The 27,500-nt window shown below is 42.7% G+C and overlaps 1 protein-coding gene across 1 annotated transcript in view; it reads right to left on the reverse strand.

Moving 5' to 3' along the window:
* The window catches only part of pcdh15b (protocadherin-related 15b), a gene marked incomplete at both ends in the record, with an annotated part of 204,786 nt that overhangs the window by 36,379 nt on the left and 140,907 nt on the right, over positions 1 to 27,500 (reverse strand). Inside the window, 2 exons of the mRNA XM_080747787.1 lie at positions 23,248 to 23,360; positions 26,167 to 26,307. Coding sequence (XP_080603913.1) covers positions 23,248 to 23,360; positions 26,167 to 26,307 — 254 coding nt within the window. The remainder of the gene's footprint in view (positions 1 to 23,247; positions 23,361 to 26,166; positions 26,308 to 27,500) is intronic.

Below are 27,500 nucleotides of genomic sequence, written 5' to 3' on the forward strand. Positions count from 1 at the left end.
TGTTTAATAAGGCCCAATTAATGTGGAATGCCGGCGAAAAGATCTGTGTTTATGCCCAGAGTTTAAGTTTGCCTTTTAAGTCTGCATTAGAAGTCTAAATTAGATGACACTGTATATGTGCAATACATGTATACCGTATGATGTAAGTGTGCAATAGGTACTGTATGTATACTGTATGCATAATACGGTAAGATGTACTGTATACAGTATATCATGTGTTATGCTTTATTTGCTTCTAATGAAAAAAGGCTTCATTTGGAACTCATTCAAGGAACCGTGAGGATCCCTGGACCTCACTTTGAGTACAATTGATCATTGATTGAGTGGGTGAATTGTCTTAATTAGTTGGACATGCCCCCAAGGTACAGCTTCAGACCTTGCATCATACGGTAGATCACTGGTTCCCAAAAAGTGGGTCGCGACCCACAACAACGAGTCCCTTAATTTTTGTTTTTAAATTATTATAATTTCAAAGCATTAAAAATAAATTATGCATTGTGAGCTTGTAGATCTGCTGTTTTCACTAGTCTGGATCACGGGCAAAACGTCTAATCTCTGTTTTGGGTATCGAGCTAAAAATGTTGGGAACCACTGTGGTAGATGGTCTTGTTTTCTATACTCTTCCCACCCGTTCTCCTTCTGTATTCACTTCTTCTGCTGTCTTTCTGTGACCCTCCCCAACTCCTTTGTTCTCTCCATCACCTCTCTCCCTCCCTTTGGATCGGGGCCTTTTACTTATAACAGACTATTTCTACACTATGTGGTTATTGGCTACTTTTACTCGAGTAAATAATCTGAGTACTTCTTCTTCCACCACTGCTGTTCAGAATCAGAATGTGTCGGCTCTCTTTCAGACATCTCTCTCATCCTCTCTCAACATCCCCCATAGGGATTTCTCTTCCTGTCAGTCTCTGCCCCTTGCGTCGTCTTGCTTTATGCAACGGTGTCACAGGCTGCCATCTCTTAGCATCCGTCACCTGCTGTCTGTCACTTTCAGGACCTGTGCCACTCAGCTGATCCAGAAAGGTGTCGGCCCCAATACATCAAGTATAGAGTATAGACGCAAGGGTTGTTTGGAGAAGAGACAGAGAGATAGAAAATAGAGACAGAGCATTAATCAGTCAATGAGAGAAAGATGAGATGGGGGAGAGAGAGAGAGAGAGAGAGAGAGAGAGAGAGAGAGAGAGAGAGAGATATGGACAGGACATTAAGCATGTCTGACAAGGTTGTGATCCTTTGAAATAGAATTTCCTCTCTGGCTGATTGACTGAATGAATTCCACTGAGGTTGACAACAGTGTGTGTGTGTGTGGGGTTGCAGTGTGTGTGTGTGTGTGTGTGTGTGTGTGTGTGTGTGTGTGTGTGTGTGTGTGTGTGTGTGTGTGTGTGTGTGTGTGTGTGTGTGTGTGTGTGTGTGTGTGTGTGTGTGCGTGCGTGTGCGTGTGTGCGTATGTGCGAGTGTGCACATGTATACTAGACACTGGCTGAGTGACAAGAGACTTCCTAGGACAGCTTTTCATCAAAAGCACAGATGCTGACAAACATCAGGTCTGTATTGGTGCGTGCATGCGTGCGCGCGTGCGTGCGTGCGTGCATGCATGCGTGTGTGTACGTGCGTGCTGGACTGAATATATAATATCCTTTTGATCTAAAAATCTATTTTTCAAAAAATCGTATTTAAAAAGTGCAGCAAAAGTGTTGAGACAGGAAACTGAGGTCAGGGAGAAAGGAGACGCAAAGCAGTGAGGCTCTACCCTGAAAAGTAGCCTCGGGATCCAGGCATTTCATACGTGAAAAGAAGCAGCTGGTGACTAGCTGGTGAGTATTGTCTGCAGCCCTCACCAAGATCAAGCAGTCCGGGTCAGCAGTGACAGGGACTACATGAGGTGGAAATGGGAATTGGCATAACGACTACATTGGGGGAGAAATGAAAAATGGAAAAACAGATAATAATAAAATAAAAAATAAAAAATGAATTGGAATTGCATCTTCCCTACGTTACTGAGGTAGGATACACAGTATGCAGCCAGACTAGGACAACATTCAGCAAAGAGAATATATTTTATATTATATAGAATATAAATGGGAGAATAAATGAGCAACCAGGATACACAGAATACGTACAGTACAGTACATGCAGCGCAATGATTTGCCACAGTATATACATAACGCAAAAGTACAACATGTGCAGGAGATGAATTTATTGGGGGGGGGGGAAATATATATATATATATATATATATATGTATACAGTATTATATATATTGATATTCAGGCTAGCCATCCAACCGAATTTAAATCAGTATTAAAAAGAAGACTTATTCTGTATAAGGCAAGGCCAAATTGTGTGTCTGTGCGAGTTAGTGTGTGTGTGTGTGTGTGTGTATTTTCTGTAGCCTCCTAGACACAACCAACATGCATTTGCATTTTGTGTGTGTGTTCTGCACAAAGCATGGCATGTGTGTGTGTGCATGCGTGCGTGCGTGCGTGCGCGTGTGTGTTGCGAATCGTCACTAAATGAAGCCAAGTATCTACTTTGAAACTGAGTAGCATTAAAACATTAACAGCTCTGAGCCGACCTGCTGGTTTTGGTGAGCTCTGCCAAGCTGGCACGGCCACCTGTCTATGGGGCCATGGAACCTTTTCAAACGGCAGCATCATTGAGCTTATATAGGGCATGCAGCTGTAGCTGTAGCTCTCACTGCGTGAGCTACAATGAGCAAGCAGGTTTGGCTTTAAGCGTCTCCAATGAGGACACAGATTAACATATGGATGCTATGCGTCACAGCAGTTGCAAGGGATCAGATCTCTGATTGTTCCGTTAACGGAACACGTCCCCCATTTTCAAGCTTACTTTCACATAATTGTTCCTCACTATAAGATGGCCGAATTTCTGTCGAGTAAGTATGTACAGTATGTCTCAGCGGTTGGCTCTGAACAGTTCAGAAAGCTACTAGTGACTTAATCGGTGTAATGGAAACTACAGCCTTTCTCTTGCTGGAAAGTTGCCATTGAAATTTCCAATGTCATCCATAGGCAGGTTTCTGAACTGAACACAATCCACCTCTGAGATGCAGAGCAAGTAGACAGAAATGGTGCCATCTCATAATGAGCATTAGCGAGGACCAATTATAAGGAGATAAGACTGAGAATGGGAGAAGTGCTCATTTAAAGACCTCTTTGGATGCTAGGATGCCTTGCCTAGAGAAGCTGACATTCAATCAGATGAGTTATGTAACCAGCGAGTCTTTTTTGGAACGCCTAATTGTCTACATCATCTCGCCTCGGTCCAAATGAAACCAATTTACAATGCTGGCATTTAGCAGACGCTTAGAGTAAATTACAAGTGTGAGATCAGAGTAAATGGCATGAACCCTCGTAGCCAGACGACAGGGTAAGTTGCTCAGTAAGTAGAGTGCAAGGAAAACAACTTGGTGCATCAAATAAACTAGCATACTGTACCCTGGTAAACATCAAACCTAGCGTCTGTCCAAACCAGGGTTTCTCAAAGTGGGTGCCGTGGCACAATACTTTGATGATATTTGGAATTGATCAATATCACTTGAGTAACCACTTTAATCTCTCCACCAAATCTCTTTGCCAAAAATAGCAGATCTACAAACTCAAAACCCGTCACGGGTTGGGACGGGTTGTGAGCTCATAGATCTGCTATTTTTGGTGATCGTCTATTTTCAAAAGAGTTTGACAAATGTTGAAAACTTTGATTACATTTACTTTGGTACTTTAAGTATATTTTGATGGCAATAAATAAAATGTTTAATACAGGACTTGTACATGTAACAGAGCCCTTCTATATTGTGGTACTGCTACTTTTACTTACAGTAAGTGGAAAAAAAGAGTACTTCTCCCACTGCTTTGTCATTATTATGCAGCAGAACAGCACAAGACAGACTGTTCTGCGACTGGACTAACACAGTAAGTGTTTCCAATAATGTATGAATGTATTGGGATCAGATATACATTTGTATGGATACCGTAAGCAAAAATACTGCAACCAGCAATACTGCAGTGATGATGTGACATTAGCACTGGATCATTTTCATTTTAAATCACAGAACAACCACTCACAACACGCTCACAACGTATCGTATCACAGCGCATTGTAAGCCAAAAAATGATATAGCGCTTAAATGTTTAAACTGTTCTTCCTTCTTGGGACCATCCTGGACTCCCTCAGGGGCCCCTGGAGGTCCCCGCACCCCACTTTGAGAATCAGTGGTTTATGGAATTTTTGATTTAAGGTTATTAGTGCCCTTTGAAACATAGCAATTGGGGTTCTTTATGCAAACTCACTGTGCTCTCAAAGTACATAGAGTTGAATGGCAGAGTTCAGATGTGTTTTTTCACACTGACTGAAAGTCTGATCTCAGATTATACCTGAGTTAACCCAATACTATACAGTATACATATATCAGTATGGCCTAATCAATAAGACCGCTTTTAAACGCACGCACGCACGCACGCACGCACGCACGCACGCACGCACGCACGCACGCACACACACACACACACACACACACACACACACACACACACACACACACACACACACACACACACACACACACACACACACACACACACACACACACACACGCGCGCGCATCACAGCTTGTGTATCATAGACTGTATTACATTACAAAAAATTTGATCATCTTCGTCATAGTCTGATGAACGACCTAGGACTCTTTTCCCTCCTGGCTGCCAAGCTGTGGAATGAACCCCCCCCCCACCCCACCCCACCCCACCCCTATCGAGACCGAGTGCTGCAGACTATCTTCTACAGTCAGAAAACTCGCCACTTTAGACTCAAGCAGAGCTCCAAGCTGTTTTTACTTTAATTGTTGCATTAGTAATCGTTGCCTTTTTATGTCAGTAACTTCATCACACTATGTACTTAAATAGATGATGTTATTATTGTTATTTTTTTACACATGCCAGTGTGATGTGTACCTGCTTAATTTGTAGCACTTGTCTTCTTTGCTCTGAGTTTACTTGAATTGGGTTCCTGCTGCTTAAATCTTGCACTTTGTACTGCTGTCAAGTCACTTTGGATAAGATTGTCTGCTAAACACCTAAATTGCAGCCTAAATTATTCTCTACCTTTGCTCTGATTTTGTTTAAACACTTGCAATCTTGAGTCTGCACCAACGGAAAAGATTGCTTAGCCTTCACTGTGTCCTCTGAGACAGAGAATCAACAGATTGCCTGCACACATTCAAATGTGAAATTCCGGGGTTGTGATGATGTCTCCTAGGGCTTATATGTCCACATTTAATGAAGGAAACATATAATGCAGAAAGGTGGAAGCCTACACATTGCATTCAAATCTGATGCTATTAAGAAGGAGATCGTCCACAAGCTTCTCAAATCCCATTCCTGTAGTTCTGAGGTTATGTCATATGCACAGTGATGAAAATAGCTATTTATGAAATGAGTCCCTTTGTGCACAAAATGTTTCATCAGCACAAAAACTGAACATCTAAATGGTCCAATAAATAGAGTGATAATAGAAAGGGAGAGAATAAAATAAAGTAACTTTATGAGGCAGCATAGCCTATTACTTATGCAAGCAATCTACTGCTGTTGGTGTCTACCCTTATCATCACATGCATGCACAATATCGCACTGTGGGGTCTTTTTATGGCAACATGGAGGTAGAGATAACTGTCCGCTAAGTAACGGAAACACAAATGATCTTATCCGTCAGTCATACAGTATCAATCAATCAGTTGAATTTGGACAGTCAATCACACACAATTAGCAAGGGATTTCTATCTTCTTTGTATTCAAAAATAAACATCTCAAACTTCAGGATGGGGCTGTGATATTGCATTCTGCATTATTAATGTACACACACAGACACATGCATGCACGCACGTGCGGTCGTGCGCGCGCACGCACACACGCACGCACGCACGCACGCACGCACGCACGCACGCACGCACGCACGCACGCACGCACGCACGCACGCACGCACACACACACACACACACACACACACACACACACACACACACACACACACACACACACACACACACACACACACACACACACACACACACACACACACACACACACACACACACACATGCTCTCACTCTAACCTCTCCTCTTCAAATCCTTTCTTCAGATTTCTGCACTTTGACACAGCACTTTGAGTCTTAACTGAGATTACTCCCTCTCCAGATCACTTTCCCCTCTTTTAATACATTGTAAACATAGAGTTCACATGAAATGTACCCTATGTTATGTTAAAAGCATTGGATTGAAGGTTAACTGCTTACATAGAAGGCTAATAATTACAGATAGGATTAGTCTCTAAGGTCATGCGAGTTCAAATCCAGCTCCCAGCTTCATGCGCTTTCTTCTCACTGACTTTAGTCGTCCTCTTTCTCTTCTACCACCCCCAACCCCCCACCATATAGAGCATAATCCATTCATAGACCATAATTAGTTTAAAGTTAAATGATAACGATAATCTCTGTCTCTCATTGTCGTCTTGTTCTCTTCATCTTGACGACTTTGCCTATTCCAAAATATCGCATCTACAAGCTTGCAACACATTAGAATGCGCCGGGAGCCCCGCAGATCTGCTATTTTCAAAGAAGTTTTGAACATTTTGCCAGAGCAACATACAAGGAACCGTTTGTTCACATGATGAGCGGGTAAAGGCAAAGGACTGCTTGTTGAATGAAAGAGCTATTGGTCACAAAACAGACCTGCCTCTGTTCATCCGTTTGATTGGTCCTCTGCCACGTTTTCATCAAAAGGGATGCTTCTCACCACTGATTCTGAGCGTCTGCCACCAAGAAAGCAGATTGATGCCTATGATGTTGGACAGTTTTCTAATCTGATGTCTTTTTTAACCTGTAAAAGGCAGGCTCTCCTTTATTTGTACTGAAAAATAATTTGCCATATAATAATTATCAAGTGGCCCTAGACTGTACAGTATATCACTTATACACGCTATAGCTCACACACCAAATAGTTCATCTTTAAACGTGGATTTAATGCTGCACTAGAAGATGGCATTGTCTGATTTGATATATTACGTTCCAGGTTGGATTTGGACTAGCTTTTAAAGGACCATTTAGTTTTCAACAGTTTCACAAAACAGGCCTTTTGTTCTGTATTTTCTTCAAGGAACGTTTATGACTCTTTGCCAGATTTCGCTTAATGGTGAAAATAATGGCAGCGTAGGCAGAGGCAGCTTTTAGGACTATAAATAGAGATATTTTACAATTAAACTCCTACGCCATACAGTTCCATCTGATTGAATTATTAATCAGAAGGAAAAAGAAAAACAAGAAAGACAAGAACCTTTTAGAAAAAAGTAATAAACACTGGCAAAAATGCTTTGATCAACAGTCGTTTATGAGTTCTTGGCCTTTTGTTTACGAGGGAAATTACTTTAAAAAGAAAGGTTACAATTAATTCATTCCAATGCTTGCACTGTTAAAGGGGATACCATGTTTAACGGGAAGCTTTATAAGTAAGATGTATAACATATTGCAGAAAGGTCTACAACAGAAACAAAACTTGATTGGTAATGCATTTGTTGTGTATAGGCCACAGTGATGTTCCTAGACATACAGTAGATGCAGGAAAGAGAGCAAGAGAGAGAGAGAGAGAGAGAGAGAGAGAGAGAGAGAGAGAGAGAGAGAGAGAGAGAGAAGAGATGGAGATAGAGAAGAGATGGAGAGATAGCGACAGTAAATGATTGATTGAGACATCTAGATGCAGTAATGATTGGGTTTATTGTAATGACTCATCAAGCAAGACCTGTCTCTTGATTGGCTATTACTCTCCATGCACCCCACAGTCAGTTTCTCAATTCTCACTTTCCTCATTCATCATCCCCTCTGGTCTCATTGTTTTAATACATCTCTTTTTTACTATTAATCCAATGAATATTTTTGCTTTGTAATCCCAGAGAAAAGTGTGAAAAGTTTTCAAACAATTAAAACCAGTAAGACGCCCTAAGGGAGAGAAGCTGAAACAACAGAGACTGACACAATATGTCCATATATGGGCATTCCCAGATATGGGCTTAATAGTGATGACATCAGGGATCTCCATATATGGGGATAAAAGGCACAAGGACGGAATTCATTTGCAAGTGTGACTACCACACGCGAAAACCACACTGGTTACTATTGTCGTGACATGAGGCATGAAATGAGGTGTGATCGACGGACAGACATGATCTGCAGGTTTTCATACTAGATGGGACCTACGATCGCAATAAAATAACGTAAAATAAATGAAATAACAAATAAATAACAAATTCATTAATTGCATTTCAAATGATAGATATTGGAATATTTAACTAAACTACCACCATATAAATGAGGAATCCACACAAAAGACTATCCAGTGAAGCGGTGTCTGGAGAAGTGGGTCTATTCTATCAATCAATCAATCAATATATCAATCAATCAATCAAATGAACCCCAACGATTCCCTGGGCGAAGTTCAATAGTTGCCCACTGCCCACTCCTCACAGTTAGGAAGGGTTAAATGGAGAAGGGCATAGAAAAGGTGTCTGTGGGCCTCTGCCAGGCCACCCCCTTATGCGGTCGAAAACAGCACCTTGCACATAACAGCAGCAATTGTTTGGGGGTGGGGATTCACTGCCACCACTAAACAAACCAGTTCTGGGGTTCTGCATTGTTTGCTGTGTTGGTAGCTATAATAGAGATGATAAAACCCCTGAGGCTATTTTGACAACACACATTTGCATGAATATCTCAAAACGAAACTCAAAGCTCTAACCAAACTAATTACACAAGCACACAATGACTGTCAAATTACCAGGCTCATAACAAAAATACACATTGTCAAAGCCCTCTAGTACAGTACATGCTAATGGTTGCGGTTATTATCAAGTCATGTGGGAGTTATGAGGCTAGTAATGTAACTGTAGCATCAGCGCACAAGGTAGAATATGGTATTAAATGGGACCACTGTCTACCACACTGATGATGACAGACTGACTACGAGGGTGTCTGGTAGGGGGGTGAGTGGCTGGGAATTCCCAAATGTCTGTGCGGTGCATGTTCATCTGCTCATCTATGCACATAATATATTGGTAACGGATACGGGAGCGTTTCGCTGTTTCTACGTGTCATCTTTTCGACACCCAAACCTAACCCTTACCCTAACCTCCGTGGGGTGAGTCGCTAACCCTCCCGACTCCGTTGTCGAAATGATGGCCGTTCGAAAGAGCGAGATTTCCCGAACGGATACAATATGCCATTGGTCTGTGGAGGGGGCGGGACCAGTGCTGTCCAATGTAAAACTCGAGTCACTTCCTGACTTGCCTACGTAATGGACAAGGACCCTGACCAGACTGAGAAGTGAAGTGAGAAAAAGACAAACGTAGTGAATCAGGCTGGATCCCACGCTAATTCGAATTGGGTTCAGCTGTGAGGAGGACTATCTATAGCCTTATTAATAGGTATGCGCTCTTACATGGTGAGTCTCCCCTGACGCTCCTGATGTAAGAGTTCTGTGTTTATTTGGCTTGTCTATCAGTGTGTTGCCCTGCCAGGTCCATTTGGCAGCCTCGCAGCTCAATCTATTCCACCTGTCTGCCAAGTAACCAATGTTTCTTTTTTTGGTTTGTTCTTTTTTAGGTGTCCTCTAGAAGCATCCTCTTTTGTTTTATACAGTATTTTGCTCTCTGATTCACACTCTTTACGATCTCTCTCACTACTTCTCTCTCTGCACTCTACCTCCCCTGAATGGTTCCCACTTGCACCTCAATCTCTAGTTTTTTACAACAAGGGTTCATATTTTAGATTGTAATTAAAGAATGTAAAGATGAGTGTTAAAATGTTTTCATTTACTTCTTTCTATTGTTTTAGAGATTCTTATTTCAGTGGTTGGGGGCATGCGTACAAGTGGCTAAATAAGTCATTTTACACAGAATAAGCCCATTCCCAAGATACAACGCAACCTTTCATGGTTGGATGTGACTTATGGGGGCTAGTAGTGTTACTGTAAATAGCAATAAAGAAACTGCTGGCTTATTGTGTCTAAAAAGACATATTTAGCCTCTTGTACGCATGCCCTCATGCGTACGCATGCCCCACATTTTAGCACGGTAAACGAGATAAAACAATAGAACGAAGCAAATGAAAACATTTTAACACTCACTTTTTCTTTTCTCTAATTACAATCTAAAATATGAACCCTTGTTGTAAAAAACAAAGTTGTCCTTTAACTCCTGTCTCCGCACCTCACATTATGCTACCGTTCCCATCTCTCACACTCTCTTCACAACCTTACCCTCACTTTAACCCACCACCATCTTTCACTCTCTCTCTCTCTCTCTCTCCCTCTTTCACTCTCTATCTCCCTCCCCCAGCTGCAACTTATCATATAAATAACAACAGTGGCTCCTGTTGTCACAGCTGTAACATTGCCAACAGCGTTCCGTGCGCACCCGCCTGTTAGTTGGGTATCAACAAAACAAGGTTACCTTCAACAGAAGCGGTTAGCCATATATTTATAGAGCCACAGATCGGACGCGCTTGTTTTGGCACAAGTCGGGGGAAGATGCATTTATCTCATGGTTAAAATGTTTTAGGGGCTTCGGTGACTTTCTGCGTTCTGGCAGGGGAGACGTTTAATTTCATAGAAGATGGTTTATGGGAAGATGAGACAGAGAGTGCAGACTTCATAAACAGACAGATGGAAGAGAGAAGTGGGAGTAAAAAGGGAGCAGTGCGGTGGAGACACGACACGACTTATGTGTTAATGTGCACGTGTGTGTGTGTATATGTATATATATATATATATATATATATATATATATATATATATATATATATTTAAATAATTTATAGAGGCTATAAAGTACCTCTTAACGCAGGTATGATTTGTTTAAGATACGAAGGCACACGTTTCAAAATAAATTGTTGGTGTGCAAGTAACATTTTGAGCAGCTGCTCGGCATTCTTTTTGTTTTATATCATTTTTGTTATAGCTGCATTACCATTGGTTAACTAATTCCCATAATTTATTTTTAAACCTTAAAAAAAAGAAAAGGGTAAAAAGAAAAGGAAAAAAGTATAAAGATGCTGTGCATGTTCAAAATGACCAACTTGTAGATAGTATACTTTTAGCTCATAACAAAATGAGCACTGGCTATTGAGGGCGCGACTTCAAGCCCAGGGTGACCGTTGTACTGAAAATGCTTCATGCTGAATTCAGAGCTCTATGAAGGACACCTAAATGTAGATACGTTTTAGAAGACTGAAGGTGAAAGAAGTCAAACAGTAGGTTGCACAAACACCTGTTTCGTCGCCAACCCACCTGTATCAAGGGCAGAGAAATGTCACCCAATTTTGTCTTTAAACCTGTAAAACTGTGACAATAAAGCAGATTCTGAACTCCCTCAAGGACTCCCCGGAACCCACTTTGAGAAGCAGGGCTTAAAGCATTCCTCATAGTCGGGGGCCCCAGGGATATTTTGGTTCAGATTCTCGCAAATTCGCCAAATTTGGCACAGATGTTGTCCATAACATACTTAACTTTCCCACTGCCAGATTATTTATTTATTTATTGGGTCTGGTGCCATCAAAAAGCGGCTTACCTTTGCGACGTTATAGTAGATAGACAGACAGACATTTATTTATTTATTTTTATTTTTTTGGGTTGTGCAATAGTGCACTTTGGTCTGCCAGGCAGCAGAGGGCGGCGTCATGCGAGAATGAATGTGAATTTGCCTGTTATGTGTTGAAGAAGAAGAAGACCAGTCACTGGCCCCAGAGCCTTACAGCCAGAGGAAATCAACAAGGAAGTGAATTGTTCTCCGTTGATCTAACGCATAATGGATTTTTTACACCATCACCGCGGAAAATGTGTTTACAGTAGACGGCCGCGCGACCCCTCATCAGCTTACAGTCATCAGACGAACGAACCGAACGAGCGCCGTATTGGCGGAGAGGTCTTGCGCAATCGGGCGAACGTGAACGTTCAAAGCGGTGGGAGAGTTAATCATTTTAAGATGGGTGCCAAGATGGGCACCCCATGGTACTGCCATATTGCGCAATGCAATTGGTGTCCCATTAACTTTACATTACATGGAAAAAAGCAAAAAAAGAATCTGCTTTAAGTAGCATATAACTGGTCAAACTAGGGTTTTTTCATGATTCTGAATCCATTGCAAGCATTTGTTTTGCACAAAAAACATTCCGTGGGCTAGAAATGGCCTCAGAAAACAATACACGTATGGGTGAGTATTCATGTTAGTCGGAGGCCTTAGGGTTTTTTTTCTCGTGCTAATCAGTCTAAAAGTTCAACATTTTGCACAGATGTAGCTCAGGGCATGCTCTAATGATTTAGCTAGGGCGCCCGAGTCTGCGACATTCGGGGTCGCCACAGCGGCCAAATCAAGTTGGGCTCCCATCGACTTTAGTGATGAAAAGTCATGAGTCATCACTTTTCAGAGTTTTGTGGGTGCTGTGGTGACCCCGAAGGTCGCCGACTCGGGCGCCCTAGCTAAGTCCAACCCATTCTCACCCCCTTTGCTTCACCCTCCCGACGCCGTGTCTTTCTTTCCTTTGCTTCACCCCTGTGAAGTTTTGGGAGTGACTATTGCGTCTAGGGTGCGACGGAGACGGAGAGTTTTTGGACGAGACAGAGTCTTAGTACGCATGCGCCGACATGTGTTTACTGGAAGATTTTTCACTGACGGCCGTCAAGGGGAATTGAACCCCGGTCTCTGGATTTGTATCTCCATGCTCTACCGACTGAGCTAACGAGAGTGACTGGGAAGTACCTTTTTTTTTGTGCTTTTATCTTTGACAAAACGTGAAATGATAACGTAGTCCCTTCTTTGAGCCACATTCGGAGGCGGAAGCAGTCCCCTGGTCAAGATTTACTATTCTGTCCATAACGGCACGTAATTCGGTAACACGGCTGAGTCGGCTCATGCGGCGTTCCCACCGCTCGTCGCGGCAACTCGGCTCGCTATCGCTCGCCTCGGTGGCGACTCACGGGGGTCATCGCCGCCTGAGACGGCGCTGCTCCGTCGTTTATAGTGGCGTGAACGGTAGCGACGGGTGGCTGGTAAACCAAGAAGCCTTCAGAGCGTATCGAATCCCGCATCAGGAACTACTTTTTTTTCTTTCTTCTTAGACCACCCAATGCGTCTAACCCTCGAGACATTAGGCAATCCGTCCGCGTCTATGGTGAGAAGCATTCGGTATTTAAGATCGCGTCAGTTGTATGACGCAATAGGGGTGAGAACCTGTTGCTAAGTCATATATGTAACAATATGGCAGTACCATGAGGTGCCCATCTTGGCACCCATCTTAAAATGATTAAGTATGTTATGGACAACATCTGTGCCAAATTTGGTGAATTTGCGAAAATCTGAACCAAACGGTCCTTGTATTGCCCTGGGGCCCCCGACTATCAGACACATCTGTAATGTATGCATCTCATGGGAGAATTGAGGGGTCATGGTCAGGGAGAGTGGGGCATCCAGGGACAGCAGAGGCCTGCATGTCTCCCACAGGGACACTTCAACACAGACAGACATTTCCGACTGGCACACGGTTCAGGCCAGTGACCATTAGGGATGGGAACAATATGAACATTTCTTGTTTCATGATTATTGTGACCAAAATAATATAACGATTTAAGTTATAATCGCGATAATCAAAATGTCCCCGATATCCATTGTTCTTGGGTGGAACATTTGCCAAAAAAATAGCAGATCTACAAGCTCACAACGACGCGTTGTGAGCTTGTAGATCGGCTATTTTTGGCAAAGAGATTTGGTAGAGAGTCAAAAGAAAAAGACTGTATCAAGTACGTTATTTCCTGGTCCGTTTTAGGAATTATAGAGGGTTTAAGTTGTACCAGATATGCAGCTTGGCAAATAAAATTGCAGTAGGAGCGAGATCATTTAGCGACCTACAACCGGGTCGCGACGTGGTCGGTAGTTTTCAGCGACCGGGTCGCTAAATCGAGCGACCGGGTCGCTAAATCACCGACCGCGCCGCTAAATCGACCGACCCGGTCGCTAAATCTACCGACCTGCCTGCAGTTTTAGGTCGGTAGATTTAGCGACCCGGTTGGTACATCTAGTGACCCGGTCGGAAGATTCTGCGCCCCAGTCGGTCGATTTAGCGACCCGGTCGCTCGCTTTAGCGGCGCGGTCGGTGATTTAGCGACGCGGTCGGTGATTTAGCGACCCGGTCGGGAGGTTGCGTGGCAGGTTAGCCTAACTGAGGTAAGGTTACTGAGGTTAGGTTTAGGGTTAGGGTTAGGGTTAGGGTTAGGTTAGTAGCCCGGTGGTCGGTGGAAGCGACCACCGGTCGGTGGATTTACCTACCCGGTCGCTGGATTAGCGTCCCAGTCGGTGGAATTAGCGTCCCGGTCGATGGAATTAGCGTTTTATCACGATAAACGATAATAGCGATTATTGTCCCATCCCTAGTGACCATCCATCCTCAGAGCATGAACCAACAATGCAGCAGCGCGGAATGGTGGCCGACAGAATGCTAATCTCATTGAGGCTGTAAAGGGCTCTCGTGACCAGCTGATACTGACAATACTCCTCTCCCATCTAGCACTGTGGTAGTTGCTTTTAAACATACTTAAAGGACGACGTCACAGATTTCCATATAATTGGTCCTCACTGATGCTCGTGATAATATGGTATAATTTTTGTCTACTTTGTGTCTGTGTCTCAGAGGAGGGCTGTGGACTTAAAACGGCAGGCTTTCTATTCCTGGAAAGCATGCTATAATGGAAGGAATTGTGCTTGTGTTAAAAAAAAACAATTATGTCACTGGTGGGACTTTGTGGAGTCAAAAGTACATTTGTTTTGTACAGACTCACACTGTGCTGACATCATAAACTGTGTCCTCTGACAAGGGGCACTGATATGTCATAACACTGCTGTCATAGATGCTGATGTCATAGACTGGCCTCGAAGTACTTGTTGCCTATTTAAACCATGCAATAACCTGGGCAACAGAGGAAACCCCTGCTATTATCCTTTTATAAATGTGTGGAATCTCCGTCCCTTGCATATCGCAAAAGCTGCACAGAAGAATGAGTATATATACTCTCTGAGTATACTCTGACAACGGGTACAATGGGTATTACATAACAGGGTATTACATCCAACAGGCTTCGTTCCCAAACGGCATCGTTCCCAACGGGCATCGACCTCTTCTCTCTAAAAGTAATGACGCAAGACAAAGCAACATGGTTCTACTGCCATCTTTGATAGAGAAGCTTTGATCTTTTCAAAAGTCTTGGTCCTTTCTATCTCATCACGTTCTTATTAGATGTATTAACTATAGTAACAAGCTGGGGGAAGTGTTTGTGCACACACAGCGTGCACCCCTTCACACACAAAATTGTGTATGTCAGACATGGGCATGCAGAAACCCTATGACCTCCTGCTGATAACTGTCATTAAGCGCTGGCAAGACACACACCCTCTCTCTCTCTCTCTCTCTGTCTCTCTCTCTCTCTCTCTCTCTCTCTCTCTCTCTCTCTCTCTCTCTCTCTCTCTCTCTAAGTATGTGTTCGCCTCCGTGTGTATGGGTGATGCCGACTGCATACCAATTCTGCAGGTGCAACGAGATAGATGATAGAATGATAGAAAGAGCGAGTGAGAGACAGAGGGAAATGAGAGAGAGAGACCTAAGCATCTAGACAAAGGGTGTGAAAGTGTTTGTGAGAGAGAGTGAGGGACATGAATAAACTCACAACGAGAGAGAGAGAGAGAGAGAGAGAGAGAGAGAGAGAGAGAGAGAGAGAGACAGAGAGAGAGAGAAGAGAAGAGAGAGAGAGAGAGAGAGAGAGAGAGAGAGACAGAGAGAGAGAGAGAGAGAGAGAGAGAGAGAGAGAGAGAGAGAGAGAGACAGAGAGAGAGAGAAGAGAGAGAGAGAGAGAGAGAGAGAGACAGAGAGAGAGAGAAGAGAGAGAGAGAGAGAGAGAGAGAGAGAGAGAGAGAGAGAGCATTTTTCTGGGCAAAAGTAGTAGAGAGAAAATGAGCGAGAGTGAGAGAGAGAAAGATTGAGGAGGACAAGTGGTATTCAGGAGTGGACAGGATTGCTACAGCAATTTAACAAACTCCATCCTCGCCTCGTTAACTGTTTTACTAGATTAGAGCAGGACAGAAGAAAAGTGCAAAAGCAGCAGCTTAAAAAGTCACGCTTCACTGCGCTGCAGACCCTGCTATGCACATGTGCTGTATGTGTATGTGTGTGTTGTGTGTGTGTGTGTGTGTGTGTGTGTGTGTGTGTGTGTGTGTGTGTGTGTGTGTGTGTGTGTGTGTGTGTGTGTGTGCGCGCGCGCGTGCGTGTGCGTCTGCGTGCGTGCGCACGTGGAAGTATGTCATGCCTCTAGCTGTGTGTGGTTCTATGTTTGCGCATGTATGTCTCGCAGGGTTTTGTAATTAAACATTAACACTTTTTTCTGACCTCCATAAAAATGTGAAATAATCATAACCAAACTTAATACAGCATATTAATTATAATTCCCCTCTTCAGCAGCATTCACCAGGGTCTCCAAGGTTTTCTCTTATATAGTGTAGGTAGGGCTAATATATACTGTACTGATGACACCTGGGTGACTCGCTATGTGAATAGGTTTGCTAAATAGCAGCTCAACTTACAATGATAACCTATTGTCCAGTGCTCTTTAGGAGAAGTCTTGGCAATGACATTCTTTAGGAACACTCATATTAATGAGTGTTCCTAAAGCCTTAAAACCAACTCTAAGTGTAAATGGGAGATGGAGCAGCAGAGAACAGCTATCCATGTATGTCATGGTGTAACACATAAAGCAACATACAGTAACATACTGATCTATCCTCCCAATGCATTCTCATAGCAAACAGTAATATGATAATAAAACAATACACAAAACCAAACTAACACGACGCTAATATACTACAGTATACTGGATATATATTTTTTGACTGCTTTCTCACATGCAGTTTCACACCTTTGTTACATGTTATTATGTTTCATTATATGATGGCCTGTGGCTAGATTTCTCTACTATGTGCTCCCTACTTTTATAAACTTGAGATGAACTCCAAGATAATCACGCTCTAAAATAGCGTGCCACAACAGAAAGGCTTTAGATAGCTTTGAGTAGCTTTGCATCCACGAGGAAGTTTCAGTGATGAAGGCTTAGCACGAAACAGCTGTGCTACAGCGCCGTTTCACTCCGCTGTGTTGCTTCAACTTGAAATTCTTGAGTAAAAGTTGATTTAAGTGGAGCTGCTGATTTGAACATTTAAAACGTTTTTCCTCTGGTGTGTGAACCATTTGATTCCTTTCAACAATCCGCAGCAGTTACACGCACCAAGCTTCACAGAGGACTTCGTTTTCAACCGTTAAACGTGAGTAAGACGCCACCAAAATGTTGACACAATCTGACAATGATGACATGATCAAAATAGGAACATAATAGTCTTATGAACTAAATGTGAATTCCTTGCCATTTGGCCCTCTGGCATCCTATGGTGGGTGGCCCCCACTCTCTCATATTAATCTATTCTACAAACTCTGCTTCCCATTCACTGCCAGTGAGACAGTCCATGAAACTGTGTCGTGATGACATCAAAAATCATCTATATTCTTTGTTCTCTGGTCCCTGCATTTGGGTACATGGTCACAAATACGGCTTAGTAACTTTCATCTATACCCAGATTTGAGCCTGCGAGCTACTGTATATTTTAGAGCTATATTCACCCCTTATCCCTAAACCACGTTTTACTATTTTGAAATATATTAAAAACAAACTTCAAATAGCCGATCTACTGCATATTGACACGTTGTGAGCTTGTAGATCAGCTATTTAAAAAGATATTTAAAAACGTTTTTCTAACTAATAAAAAATGTCAAAAGAGTTTAGGGATAAGGGGACGAAAATAGGGCCCCGTTTCTCCAACACAAACTTAGTGGTAAATGGTGCATTTATATAGCGCCTTTAAACAAGTGCATTACTTTCACCCATTCACACACACCGATGGCAGAGGAAACCATGTAAGGCACCAACCTGCTCACCGAGAACAATTAGGGGTTCAGAGTCTTGCTCAAGGACTCTTTGACACTAACTCTGGGGAGCCCGGGATCGAAATGGGAACGCTTCAGGGAACCCTCTGTGTTCTAAAGACGGTTTCTTTACCCCTGAGCCCTTGTGCTGAACATTTTACTACTGAACTAATAGAGCCGGCCTGCTTGTTCAGTTGAGAAAATGGATCCAGAAACAGGATTGCGTAAAGGTTGTTTCCAACCTAGACACGGGATCTGAATGTACGATAGCACTTTTACATTTCTCCCCAATAAGTATTCTGACATTTATCCCCCTGCAATAAACTCAAACTCTCAGAACATCAGCTGTTGATGAGCTCAGTGTGTATTTTATGTGATGAACATGAAAGAACATTGAATTATTATCAGTACCTCCACTGATATAGATGCTGCATGGCCCAATTAGCTAAATGTGTTATAATAAGCGAGGAAAATCCTGCGGGCAGGGTACATACAGTACTAGACCGTTCATGTTTTATTTATTTATTTACCTACAATCCCATATACACAAACACAAACTGTGTGGTTGGAGTATAATCTCTGGCCCCTACTGACTGGCCGTTTAATCCTGTATAAGACAGTGTGTCTGTGCAGTGTGCCTATGTGTAAGTGTGTATGTGTGAGCGTGCGTGTGCATGTGAGCTGGCAGAGGGCTCTCTTTCCCTCAGCTCTTTCATCAGCCTTGTTCTTGGCTCAAGAACTCTAATCAATTAGCTCTCCACACAAAATACAAACACACGCACGCGCACGCACACACACACACACACACACACACACACACACACACACACACACACACACACACACACACACACACACACACACACACACACACACACACACACACACACACACACACACACACACACACACACACACACACACACACACTTCCCTGCCCGTCTCACACAGATGCACTTCAACGCGCTCACATATACAGTACACAACGCGTTTCCAGAACCCGATTATGAGCTGTCAGGTGTTGCTGCCAAAAACCTCTGAAACAAAAAGGTGAAACATTCACGGATCTGACATCAAAGCGCTTCAACATCCGGTGCTCTGCTCAGCTTTCACTTCAACTTTTTGAACATCCACATGGCATTATGACATCACGACCAAGGAGTTCTGCTGTTACCTCCTATCTGCGGGCTGTGCTTTTTGTTTTTGGGAAAGTGGGGCAGGGACGTGCTGGCCATTGGGAAAAGCGGGACAACTCCCGAACGGCCGGTTCATTCCCGGCCGGTCTAGGCCGGCAATTATGAAAAGAATAAAAATAAAATGTCTGCCTTCGTTCCATTTTGGGGGCTGGGCGGCCAACAAAGTAAATCGTCACTGTTGGGCAGAAACCTCGTATCTCCAAGTTTCAAATTTGTAATTTTTTTCGCAAAGCAAAGCCTTGCTTCATCATACAAGGCTGTTGCACAAAAGTAGTGAAAACAGCAGATCTACAAGCACACAACGCCTCGCACCGAGAGGCGTTGTGTGCTTGTAGATCGGCTGTTTTCACTAGTTTAAATCATTTTTAAAATGGTTTTGGACATACAAGGTTTCCACCCGACAATGACGAAATATAACTCATGTAATTGGCCCACTGGCTTGTCACTTGTCATGATCTGAAATGGCACATCTTTGAGTAGCAGCAGCGCTATAGAGAGAGATCTCTCTCTATAGTGCGAAATGAGGGCCTCTACAACTCTTTTTCCCGGGCTGAATCAGGGGCCCAGCATGTCCCTGAAGTGGGGGGAAAGAATTTATGAACATAGTGGACCTAACAGTACTGTATAATGACATGGTTACAAGTGGTTCATTTCAACACAGTTGATGACAGTCAATTCAGTGACTTAATTGCATGATGAAAAAAAAAATATATTAGCAAAAAAACATACAGTAAGTGAATTCATGATCATTAATATTATCGTCAAATTCCTTGTACAAGTAGCCTACGATACAGGGGTAGCTTATTCGGGGAGAATTCATGAATCATGCTATAGGGTAAAAGCGACATGCACACAGATATACTGTACATACAGTATATGCACAAACGTATCAAACACACACATGCATGCACAAGTACGCACGCACAAGTACGCATGCACGCACGCATGCACGCACGCACGCACGCACGCACGCACGCACGCACAGACACACAGACACACACACACACACACACACACACACACACACACACACACACACACACACACACACACACACACACACACACACACACACACACACACACACACACAATTTTAGCTTGAAGCCCTGATTCATATTCATAAATGCAGTAATATACTGTATGGTTTAGCTGGCATCTCTCTTGCCTCCAACTCTTTTTTCTAAAAATAAACAGGAGCTTTATTCTGGTCTTTGTAAAAGGGACACCTTTATCATAATTTCCTTTAAAGCTGAAATCCGTAACTTTTATGTCCTCTTAGGACGGTGAGAGGTGAGAGGAACACTCTAGTCCAGTGGTCCACTGAAAAGGTTGAGAACCACTGCTCTAGTCCCCTGCCTGGCAGGCCAAATATCTAGCGCTCATCCAAGAGAGAGAGATCTGCTTGGCCAGGAGAGATAGAGGCATTATGAACTTCAGACAGGGCTACTTGTGAACCAATAAGCGACGTTGAGTTCAATAATATCTTTTTTTTATATTTGTCGCATTCCTAAGACAAAAATGTGATTTGTAAATGTACCCCCATTGATTCCGGATGGGGACCTAAATGCATGGCCCTGGATGAGGACCCAAATGCATGGCACTGGATGATGGGGAAACCGTCAGGGTAAGTTTACTATAATCACATTTTGTCTTAGGAATGTGACAAAAAACAAAAAATATTGTCCATGGTGTGAGTAATCAAAAAAAGTCATTTTGGGGGTGAAGTACTCCTTTAATAACCGTGGAGCAGAATTGAAACCAAAGGGTGAAACTAGCCACAAGCTATATACGTGCCTTTATTTTTTCATTATTGCTAAAATGGCTACGAAACAACATGTGTAGTAACCAACAATCTTTCAAGGTTCAGATAACACGCTGTAGCCTCGCGGGGAGATGTCGGTACAACGTTGCGGTTTGATGAATTGTTTTGGCAGTCTTGCTGACTGACAGGTAACTTGACAGTTCACTGATGGCCGTGTTAAAACAAGACGTGTTGTATTGCTCGGAGATGTGACAGAGCAAAATGCTTGTCTGAAACATCACGTTCCTGTGAGTTTAACATCACGTTCCTGTGTGTTTAACATCAGAATGCACTGATGTCTACTGAGAGATGGAGGGAAAAGATCAAGGTACACAGTAAAATGCTCAAATGAATCCATTTTGTCACTGTCGGGCAGAAACCTCGTATCTCCAAGTTTCAAATGTGTTCTTTGTTCTTTTTCATAAAGTGAAGCCCTGCTTCAGCATACAAGACTGTTGCACAAAACTAGTGAAAATAGCAGATCTACAAGCATACAACGCCTCACTATGCAAGGCGTTGTGTGCTTGTAGATCAGCTATTTTCACAAGTTTAAATCATTTTTAAACGATAAATACAAAATGAACTGTTTTGGACATACAAGGTTTCCACCCGACAACAAAGATTTGTAACTGTATCTATCCATGTACCAATGTAACCAAATAGACATGTGACTCTCAGAGTTAAATAAACACTAGGGATTATACTGCATACTGTATACTGTATGTATGGTAGGGCAGTGAAAAAGTAACACTCCGCACACTGGATCGTGCTCAAAACGTATAAAGATTTATTTAGGTTCCTTACACCATGGATGTGATGTTTCGAGCCTCATCGCTCTTCATCAGTCTGATGAGGCTCGAAAAGTCACGTCTGACCTCATATTGTGTCTTCTGACCTCAGCCCAGCACCTGGTTTTTAGTGAGCGGATGTGCGTGCTTTATTGTTATTTTCTGGGGCAGTGAGAAAAAAAACCTGCTCAAAGAGAGAGAAATATGATTGAAAAGGGAAGCTAATACCAAAGACGAGTGTGGCATTATATTTAGGAAACTTGACACAGGAGAACACACATAGAGATGACATGTACCTGGTCAAGGTGCTGCTAGCAGCCAGCAAAAAAGCAATAACGAGACTGGGGTATAGAAGTGACTCCCCAACTTGTGAGTAGTGGCTGTGCATTGTGGAGATAATGTATGTAATGGAGAGATTTACACATACAGTAGAGACTCTTGAGAGATTACTATGTCAGTGGTTCTCAAACCTTTTCATGTGAAGGACCCCCACAATGATATTTATTTGGCCACGGACCCCCCATCTCAAAATATTTAGTTCCAGGGACCACCCAGAAGCAAAATTTGAATTACAAACGTTCGCTTTGAAAATGCATATTTTCAAATATATTATATTCAAAGATTTGCAGATCTACAAGCTCACAGCGCGGCACTCAGTGCCGCGCTGTGAGCTTGTATATCTGCTATTTTTCACTGGTTAAAGCATTCAATAATTAGGCCTAAATGGGCTAGATAAACACTACAAAGTTTCCACCAAGATTTCAAAAGGGAAGAAAAGGATAAGAACCAATGATCATAGATCGCACGAAGGATAATAAAAGACAAAGACAGACTGACAGAGATGGATTGAGAGAGAAACTAGATATTAGAGGAGATAATAGCTGTGGAGTATCGTCTGGCTGCACATCTGACCTCTCCTACCCTCAGCATGGCCAGCCAATCACGGGGGAGAAAACCTAAGTTGACCCCATGAACTCATAACAGTGGCAAAAAGGAAGAGTTATAACGGCCACACATCAGCCGTGTGTGAGCATGTGTGTGTGTGTGGCATGTGCGTGCGTGCGTGCGTGCGTGCGTGCGTGCGTGCGTGCGTGTGTGCTTTTATACAGAGGAGAATTTATTGCCGTTGCCAGACTGTGATATGTGACCATTGGGTTGATTGGTGTTTAATAACAGAGAGAGAGAGAGAGAGAGAGGTACTGTAGAAGGACAGTGTGTGTGTGTGTGTGTGTGTGTGTGTGTGTGTGTGTGTGTGTGTGTGTGTGTGTGTGTGTGTGTGTGTGTGTGTGTGTGTGTGTATGCGCGCGCGCGTGTGCGCGTGTGCGTTGTGTGTGTGTGTGTGTGTGTGTGTGTGTGTGTGTGTGTGTGTGTGTGTGTGTGTGTGTGTGTACCTGTATTCTTCCTGGGTAAACACGGGGATGACGGAGGGCTGAAGGACCGTGATCTCCACTACGGTCCTGTTCTCCTTCACCGGCTCGCCGGCGTCGTAGGCCACCACCACCAGCTGTCAATCATGTCCAGACACACAGGGCGGGTCAACAAACAGTCGATACACAGAGCTAATGGGGGAGGAATTTCTACAGCGCAGGACAGCACCGCTGGGCTGGCTGATGAAGCCGCCAGTCTTATTGAATACCTGTTGTCTGTGCTGCCACATCGCATTCCATCATTGCAACGAGCTGACGGCGAAGATATAACAAAATAAATATAGATCCACCACCCAGCTCACACCGTAACAGCGCTGCATGAATACAAATGAATAGACATTTTGATTGGGATTGTTGACAATTACAAAAGAACAGGTTATGATGGGAATCTCCCAGGCCAGCAGCCAGGAGGAACGGTCGCCTAACACCATGTTTACACAGGCAGTGGCTTTGTTAATGTGAATTGAAAAAATTGAATTGAATTGAATTGAATTGAATTTAATTTAATTTAATTTAATTTAATTTAATTTGTATGACTTTGTTGTTGTGTATGACCTTTTCTCAGTAACCGGACAAAAAAGCATCAATAGTATAGGAAAAGTTCAGTGTCCCCATGTTAACTCTAGAGGGGAAAAAAACATACAGATGGATTTCCCTCCATTTTGCGATTGATAGTAACTTTTTTCATAGCGGCAGAACTCCAGATGAACGCTTCCACCCTCTGATTGGCCATCGGGACACTGATAGCTCATTTGCATGATGTTGAAGCTTTCTCAAATGTCTTTTGTCACCAAAGTCTCATTGCCAGCAGTCATTTCGTCCTCTGTGTCTCCTCGTCTCCCTGCGCTATTTGGAAGTGAATGACTCCCGGTGGCTTTGTCTCTGCTTTTATTGCTGCTGGTATGAAAGCGCATACGGGGTACGGGGAATCAGGGGTGTCGCACCAAATTCTCTGCACTGGGTACAAGGATTCATTGACTGGGAACGCATTATTACGCATTATTTCGTGCTTTAACTATTGAAAAATAGCAGACCTACAAGCTCGAAGCACGGCACAGAGTGCCACAATACGAGCTTGTAGGTCTGCTATTTTTGAAAAATCTATGTTTCCCATCTCAAAATATTTAGTTCCAGGGTCCCCCCAGAAGCAAAATTTGAGTAAAAATGTTCGCTTAAAAAATACATATATTCAAAGATTTGCACTCATTTTCACGACTTTTCAAAAATAGCAGATCTACAAGCTCGCAGCGCGGCACTCGGTGCCGCACTGTGAGCTTGTATATCTGCTATTTTTCAATAGCTAAAGTATAAAATAATTCCAGGTCCCTCCACCTTGAGCCCTAGTAACTCAGTCCCACTTCCCCCCCTTGTGACGCCCCTGAGCGCATGCAGGGTACAGGGGATCAATAGATCCTGAGCGGTGCATTTCGGTCCTCGTTAGCCCCTGCTTCTGTGTTTCAAAGCTGCATTAAAATGCAGTCAAACAAGAGCTGAACCCAACTGTTCTATATCTAGGGAATGTTGTTTGTTTCAGAATCCCTCATTTGATACTCACAATGGGTGACAAATTAAAGGAGAAACCATCATAGTGTCTTAGTAGGGGGAGCAACGGAACGGCTTCAATGTGCTTTGGAAACACTATTCTAACTAGAGATATTCGCTCATTTGGTGTCTTCATGATATTGGTGGAGACTGCCGTATAACACATGCCCATGATTCCAAAATGTCATTCTGATCAGCTCATTCTGTTAATTTCACCTCGGACACAACATTATCCCTCCAAGTTCCGCTCCTTTATGAACAGGTGCTCCGACCAACCTGTAGGACTGTGGCAGTTGTGGACAGTACCTAAGTACGTGGGGGATATGTTTTATCCCTGCATCTGGTCACACTGAATTAAATACATACATATTTAGTAGTTGGTAAATGTCAGGGTTGATATTTATGATTGTGATATTATTAATTAAAAAGGTATGTTAACCACATTAACCCCGGAGTAATCTCCTGTCTTTTTACCCTTTGTTTTACAACATTTTCAAAATGTGTAAAGATTTGTCAAAACCTTAAAGATTCGTCAAAGTCTTTCTAATGCGATGCAATGTCTTGTGAGCTTGTATATCGGCTATTTCGGTTTGTTGTACTAAGAAGTACTGTATATAGGGTTTAAGTGTTTTTGTTTTACAAAACAAACACTTGTACCACCATGCCCTCCTCCAAGGACACACATCAAAAACTAGGTGAAATGATATCAAATAAATACTGTAAAACAACAGCCAGTTGCTAATGAGTCACTGGTTGAATGTGTTCTTGGAAAGTCATTTCACTCATAATCCCCAAATCAAAATGAGCACATAATTAATAGTCTTGTACTATTTTATCTTTGAGAGTTATTGGGAGCAAACAAGGTAGAACGAGTCCCCTGTGTGATGTCATCAGAGGACACTGAATCCTTGCGTTAATTAAAGCTCAATTAAACAACGAGGATGATTAAAATGTGCATCATCCAAAGCCTCCATGAAGGCTCCTGTTGGGGAAATATAGTTCCCAAACTAATAAAAGTGTTTTATTATGCTCAGTAGAGCACAAGCAGCAGGGATTCATATGAATAAGTGTTTTGGGTAAAGACACCTTTTATGTACGCAAACGCTACAAATAGCCACTCAAGAAAATATGAAACATGTTGCCAAATAGCTATAAACAATAGACACACCTGTAATGTGAGTGGTGCAGAGATCACATCACTTGACTCATTTCACAGCGTGTGTGTGTGTGTGTGTGTGTGTGTGTGTGTGTGCGCGTGCGTGAGTGCGTGCGTGCGTGCGTGCGTGCGTGCGTGCGTGCGTGTGTGTGTCTGTGTGTCTGGGTGTCTATGGATATACTCACAGTGAACATGAGGTTGGGCTCCTCATTGAGATTGACCCTGGTGACAACATGTCCTGTGTCTTCCTCCACATCAAATATACTAGCAGAGTATGGATAGGCCTCCGGGTCCACCTTATAGCGCAGCTGACCAGATGGAGTGTCCTGTTCATAATACAAGTACAAGTGCTTTTTTTTAGCACGACAGAATTTCTTTCATGTTGAGGAAAAGAAAAGACGATTAATAAAAAACTTGGAACACATTTCCTTTTTTTCTATCTATTGATGCAATGTTTAACCACTTAAACCCTATATACAGGTACATGTGTCCCCTAGGGCTCTATACTTGATCTCCATTCTCCATCTTTTCTCCCTGTATACCAAATCTACCAGCTCAGAACCTTGAAGATCTGCTATGTTCGAAGTCACTGAACGTTTGTCCCAGAAGAGGGAGACTAGAGTTCATCTGGCTAATGTTAATAGTGTATTAACTGTGAGATTTAAAAGTTCTAATCAAATTAGGGCATAAGATAATATTGTGTTAGTATTATCCTGACGAAGGCTTATGCTGAAATCTGTTGGCCTGATATGATCACCAGTGAATAGAATTCTGGCTTAAGGAAGGTCCTTAATACACCAGGAGCATGAAGATTAAGCATCTGAAAATGCAATGAAAAATTAATGTATTAGTGAATTAATTTTCTCCATTCTCCAATCTCCCAAATATGGAGATGATGACTGACACCATAGATGTCTGAAGTCATAGACCACATGAAACTGACATGGAATCCAAATGGGAAAATGCTGATTCAACCAGTACTGTATGTCCATATATGGGCATTCCAAGAAATGTGCTTAATATTGATGACATCAGGGATCTCCATATATGGGAATAAAAGGGACTGACACTGAGATCTCCATATATGGCCATTCATTTATTAGTGAATTAATGTTCCCCATTGACTTGAATGGGGGAAATAAGACGGAATAAGACGGAATTCACTTGCAAGTGTGACTCGCGTCACGGCAACCACACTTGTAATTTCCCAGAATTGCAACTTGCTTGTATATATAGTTTTCATTATAATTCCCGTTTCATATCGAGGTAAAGATTGTTCCAACTTCCACCACAGTACAATGAGCACACATCCTTGGGCTTGTATCTAAACCATACAGCTTTATTAAAACGAGGCTACAGAATAAAATAAGTTATGAATCATTAATTTGATCTCACAAGAGAGCACGTTTCTCAGCACCAACCCCGGCCGGCGCATATAGAGAAAGAAAGAGACTACTGCTGTGTTTGAATTAGGTTTTACTGCATACGATATTTCAAATTAAAAATAATATACATTCGA

The sequence above is a fragment of the Nannobrachium achirus genome (assembly GCF_963921795.1).
Source record: "Nannobrachium achirus genome assembly, chromosome: 18".
NCBI classification, from domain to species: domain Eukaryota; kingdom Metazoa; phylum Chordata; class Actinopteri; order Myctophiformes; family Myctophidae; genus Nannobrachium; species Nannobrachium achirus.